We start from the raw sequence: 6,000 nt of genomic DNA, 5'->3' as shown, positions 1-6,000 counted from the left end.
CTGCCTGGCAAGACGTACCTCTTGATCTCGCTGTTGCACTGGTGCAGTATTCTCTCAGTGGACACTTTGATCCCAAGCCCTTTGTCGCAAATGGCACTTTGGAGCTATGTACTGGCGATATGGAGGAGGAGTCCAAGAACTGCCAATTCTATTTACGCTTCGTGCCAATGAATGGCAGACAGGCAATGGCCAATGCTGTGACCAAGGCTTGGTCTCTTCACCCTCAAGAAGCCCCCAACTCACTGACCAAGCTCACCATGCTTGGATATGGTCCTGAAAGTTTTTGGAAAGTGATTGAAAACGCTTGGAGCCCTCTCTTGGTCTGGAGACGGTGGCCACCAAACTCTGCGATATCATTGCTGAAGCCCCGGATGTAACAGTTCTCCATGATTCCATGCCCTCATCTCACCCAGAGCCTAACTGCCTGCTATATGCGGGCATGACCACGCAAGACCCAGCTCAGCGTGTTGTCAACGATCTGAAGGGTGGCGTCCCATACAGGTTCACCAACTCCTGCAACGCAAACGACATCTCCTCCTCAAATGTGAAGACATACAAGGTGGTTGATCTTGCCGTCCCAATCACCTCAAGCCTCGACACCCGGGTAGACCGAAACCTGGGAGACCGCGAACGGATTCTAATTGCACTCATGGGATCTATGTCACTCAACTCAGCCTTTGGTGGCGTCAAACCCTTATATGCACCAAGCCCTGAGCTTTTGGCAATTCACCACGATGTTCTTTCCCGACTCCCCTCGCCACCATATCCGTTGGGTCAGGAGCAGGTCCCAGACAAGCAGAAGGCTGTTCAATCTTTGTTTGATGATGAAATACAGTACCTGCAATCCATCTTCCCTGACGACATCGCCTCTGATAAACACATCAACTATGTGAAAGAGTTCTGGCTAGGTGCTTTGCGACACAATTATGGACGTGTCGTTGCGCTTAACGTCATGAAGGACATAACCTCAGAAGGTTTCTATGGGCGCATCAATGGCTATTTTGACGAGCTCACCGGCATAAGCCCAATGGAACACCGTTACTTCCAAGCACTAATTGACACTCTAATTCCTTTGACTGGCGACCTGTCTGTGGAAATACTTGCGGAACTGCATGGTGTTTTCCTTGACTTTTGGAAATTCCTAATCCGACCCTGCCGACGCTTCTATCGCCTTCATGTCCTATTTCTCACCCGCATCCTGGACATTATACGTCCAATCCTTGTTGTAACACAGTCCAACCCTGTGGCGAAAACTTTCCAGTCTGGGATTCTCGCCCAAGATCGTGAAGCACTATTCCAAGGAAATATACAGTTCCAAAACGGTACAACAACGGAAGAGTTTGTCCAGTCTTTGCCCCACCTTGCACCCAAGATCTTTACGGATGAAGAGTATTTCCAAATCGTCGGTGTTCCGAGAATACTACCAATTGGGCCAGGTGCTCGACTCTGCATCCATCTGCCACTGCTGCACTATGGGCTGCTGAAATATGGTCCTCAGTGCTACGAAAGTCTTTCTATTGTCTGTTATTTGTCCGAGCTGGTCGTCTACGGCTTCAAACGCATTGTGGCGCAGCAACTGGAGAAGGTGCCAATGTTGGAGATGGACTGGGACGACGAGACCAAGACACGACATTGGCTTGAAGCGACTCTCATTGAGGCGGATAAATATCTCAGCAATGTCTATAAGCGGCTGAAAGCGGCAAAGGAGGATGCCCGGGCCCTCGTGTTTACCAACAACTTCCTTTCCTCATTGGCGACCTCTTACCAGCAACTCCAACTGCAAGTGGAGGAAAATTCAGCTCGCTGGGGGATGGGACCTATCACACGACGTAGTGGGCTCATCACAGCTCGCTTTGGTGAGCCTCGAGCTGAACAAGCATATTGCCTAGTCAAACTGGCTGAGCGCTTGAAGTCTTATGGCCTCTGGCACGACCCTCACAATGTCGAGCCCTTTGGAATGGAAATCGGTTCGGAAGAGTGGTATGAGTGGTTCATGGGGTTAAAGGAGGGGATTCAAATCATCTATTCTGCCAACGCAAACGGGAAAACGGGCTGAGGCAGCTGCTGCATCCCAAAAGAGCCGTGATGATATCGCATTGTATCGACCCAACATAGCAAGCAAAGAGGACGAAGCGGCAAAGCGTTTACGACACCTTCAAAATGCTGTCACCTTTGCATGCACGCTCTCTACGGACCTACCAACCCGAAAATTGGAGGAGTGCTCACGGTTTGGAATCTGCGATGGCAACAGCTGTCATGCTGTACTGGCAGCTGATACCAATTATGCCTCACATGAGTGTTCTGGCTCGAGCCGCAGGATCGACCTGAAACTGTGTTCCAAGTTGGAACGAACGCTCTACGTCCATGACCTGGAGGAGCTATGGGTCAAAATGGAACTGCAAGCCAACGATGTGGATGACTCGCTGGTCCAGTATACTGTTGGTCAAGTCTTTGCGCTGGAAGGTCAGGATGATGCGTTGAGGGAAGCGCTACCACAGAATGCTGATTTCAACGCTATCATGTGGGGGTCAGTAGCATATGCTGACAAAGTGGTCTACACAAACCAGATGATGACTTCCCCCCTTCGCCTTCTCACTCTTGCCGTCGACCGGATTCTCCACAGCCAATCTCGCTCTTCTGAGTCCAAGACTCCTCCCCATTTTGAACCATTGAAGTTCAGCCGGAGGGCGTGGGATAGCGACAATAGCAAGAAGCTGGAGGGCTGGCTTACTGAACGTGAGTTTCCTGATCATCTCATGATTGAAAAACTGATTGCTTTTGGATAGGTAAACCAAATCTCTTCTTTGGGAGCTGCCGTGGCAAGGACAGAGACAAGCCGCAATGGACATATTGTGTCATCAAGGCAACAAAGGCAAACTATGGAGCGAGAATGGGCAAGCTGAAAACCGCTGGCCAAAAGTGTGAGCATTGCAAGAGCGCATCCTGCAAATCATCAGAGATCATGGAAGCTGAGTCGCTATTTTTTATGCCACATCATTTCTCGCGCGCTGCTTGGTATCTTCGAGCGTTGAAGCTTGGATGGCTGAAGTGATGTTTTGTCAGACTTTGTTGTACTTAGCAGATTGACCCCAGGTACTTGTAAGTAATACACAAGTAGTAGGAATAGACAGTGAATTCATGTGAAATGGCGACACCTCTACCCAAGTCATATGACCAATGGACATAGGTGGTAACGACACTCCGAATGCCAGAGAGGGCATCCCTGGTATCCCAGCAGTGAAAGAATCGTCACAAAATATGCAGCCGTTGTCGAGATGAGTCGCCAACAAGTTTTTGATGGTGTGTGATGGGATGTGTGACATGCAATCAATATTTATGATGGGATCAACTGGGTGTTGCGTAGGCTCGCTCTACTCACCGACTACAACATCGAAGATGGTGAGGTGGTAGGCCATCCCTGACCTATAGCTATATATGCTAGTATGCAGTGAGCAGAGCACATAGAAAAGATGTAAGTGCTTTCTAATCATCCTACTGAATTTCACAGCTTAAGCGCTCACCAACTCCTCTCGCGTTCACACATATTCCTTACACATACAGCAGTCACTTCCTCGAAACCCTTACCTACAACACACTTACAATGCACTTACTTCAACAAAAAAAGCTTTTCATTAGCCTATTAATATTGATCGCGTGTTGATACTGCAGAAAAAATGCCCTTCTGCTCATAGTCATGTTCCCCGGCAGCTTCCATCCACACTGGAGTCCGCCCAGGCCCATCTGCCCACTCTACCTCGTCCCCTCTGGCTTTGGATGTTGTCTGCATCACAGACATATTCATAGGCCGGAGCGCTGAGTCACCCAACGCTATCCTGCCTGCCGAGGTGTGAGCCAAAAGATATTTGAGGTACGATATCTTCAGCAAGCCTGTGAGAAGCACAAAAACGGCACTGAGGACTGCTGGTAGCCAAATAATGCACAGTAAAAGTGCAGGGATCGCATAGCGTAGGTCATAGGCCACAGAAGGAACATGCTCGGTCACTTGAAGCTCAGTGCGTGAGGCGGTACCGACAAGGTTGTTGGCCATGACATCAGTCCACATGAGCGCTCGAATTTGCTTGACACCATTGGTGGGATCAGCTTGCATTAGCTCCTGGTACTTGTGCAAGAGCGCGTAGTTTGACAAGCCAGAATAGTCCACGACTTGCGACACTCCAACGACACCTGAGATCTGAGCCCAAGTGATTCCTGGCATGACACTGGGTAATCCACCAGTCGTGAGACCCCACACGTCTGCGCTGCCGGCAGGAACATAGAAAACATCGCTTCGGACCGTCCATAAATCTGAGTCGCTTTCCGAACCATCTGCGACACGTCCCCAGAGCAAATCGACGTCAGTGATTTTCAAATCGGCCTTCTCCATTCCCCACAGTACAGGAGTGTTGATGTTGCTCCGTCTTATGTTGATAGCGCCAAGCTCTCGAGTCCCATTATACGAAAACTCGACCCGCTGCATTCTAGCGCGAGTCGAGCCGGCGCAAGTAAACATCCGTTGTGTCCACGTCGAGCCATCAGCAGGAACACGCTCGTCTCCACCATCCGTTCGTTGAGGAGGACCCAGGAACATGGCGCACTTGACGGCGACATTCGAAATATTGGCAATGTCCTGCCCACCATAACCTTCGCAAGCAGTCTGAACATCCGATCGAGTGACCGTGATATTATCGGGAGTGGTGATTTGACCGAGATATAAGAGCGGAATCGGCTGACTTTTACCGGGAAAGAAGTTGGTCTTGGTCCAACTTAAGGGCGACACCCTCCCGGCATAGGACGCATTGCGCGTCAAGTTGAGCTTCATCATGGTGTAGAAATTGCTGAGAACGGCGCCTTTGTAGGCATGATGCTGAAGGTCCAAATTATTCTGTCCGTCTCGATCGAGGATGGGGTAGTCGTGGGTGAGATTGTAAAACCCTCCGGAAAAACTTAGCACACAACAAGAGACGAAGAACAGGTCATACCTCCTCTGTCTGTTAGATTGAAATCATTAACTTGGATTACATCGTTGTGGTTTTGGAGGGTGTAGTCGATTGTGAGGTTGGTGTCTGTGCAAGCAGAAACGGGCTCCAACCATATCAGGTCCTCAGCCCAGGTTGCCCCCCGTTTGAGATTTACTGGGAGCGTGTGGTTCCAAAGACCGACACCAGGATTGTCAAAGTCCACGACCAGACCGCCCACTGCAAAGATGCCTGTTCGTAGAATAAGGGACTGGGTCGTAGCTACTATTGGCACGGAAGTTGTCCAATTTCGACCTAATTTGGATTAGAAGGATGGATAAGATTTGAAAGACTAGTACCTGAAGTACCGTTATAGTATCTTCTGAATTGCATACTGAATGGACCGTAGGGAGTTGAGTTGAACTTGTCCACAATCACCTGTGGGATGACCGTAGTGTTGACCGCTCCGCCTGGGCAAACCACCATGCTGAATGCCCCGCATATCCGACCGTACAAGTAGTCGAGTCGCGGAGAAGTCGCAAGTCCCAGCGGCGAGGTGTCTTGCACGAAGGTTGCAGACACTGTTCTGACGGGTGCACACATATCAAGTCCGTCGCTAAGTCCAAGAGGCATAATCACTCCAGAAACCGCGACAAGTATCGTCGTGACGAAGGACAGCATAGAAAACAATGCAACTCGTCCACCAGCACCTTTCAAGGTGTCGGAGCGCAGTAAAGTCGGCCAGAGACTTGAGTGAAGCTTTCTCCCAATGACGTTCCATGCTACCGCCGGGTTTATTGGCGGTAGAAAATAAATGAAGAGTGCGATGAGACTGAGCCCGACTGTGTACTGCAGAAACGCGATGATAATGTTGATGATGGTGGCTGCTTGCGCGACCGTTACTCGTGCAACGACAAGAGCCATTGGCGAGACAAAAAAGAAGAAGGCGAGAGGGAGGAAAGGGAAGATAATGAATGACACTGAAGCTGAATGTTTTTGTGTGCGCCGCTCATAGTTGGGCGTCGATCTTTATCAAATGCCAAGA

General features: G+C 49.8%; 1 protein-coding gene across 1 annotated transcript; it reads right to left on the bottom strand.

Annotated features, from left to right (window-relative positions):
* Positions 1–3,640: 3,640 nt before the first annotated feature.
* MIND_00943900 (uncharacterized protein) lies at positions 3,641–5,879 on the bottom strand (the record flags this gene model as incomplete). Its single annotated transcript, XM_037366057.1, has 3 exons — positions 3,641–4,932; positions 4,980–5,270; positions 5,315–5,879. The coding sequence occupies 3 exons, from the start codon at positions 5,877–5,879 to the stop codon at positions 3,641–3,643; spliced, it is 2,148 nt and encodes a 715-aa protein (XP_037217469.1).
* Positions 5,880–6,000: the final 121 nt, after the last annotated feature.

The sequence above is a fragment of the Mycena indigotica genome (assembly GCF_014461135.1).
Source record: "Mycena indigotica strain 171206Taipei chromosome Unknown Mind.scaff0008, whole genome shotgun sequence".
NCBI lineage: Eukaryota > Fungi > Basidiomycota > Agaricomycetes > Agaricales > Mycenaceae > Mycena > Mycena indigotica.
The sequence above is the reverse complement of the archived record's forward strand: the minus strand, read 5'-3'. Positions and strand labels throughout refer to the sequence as shown.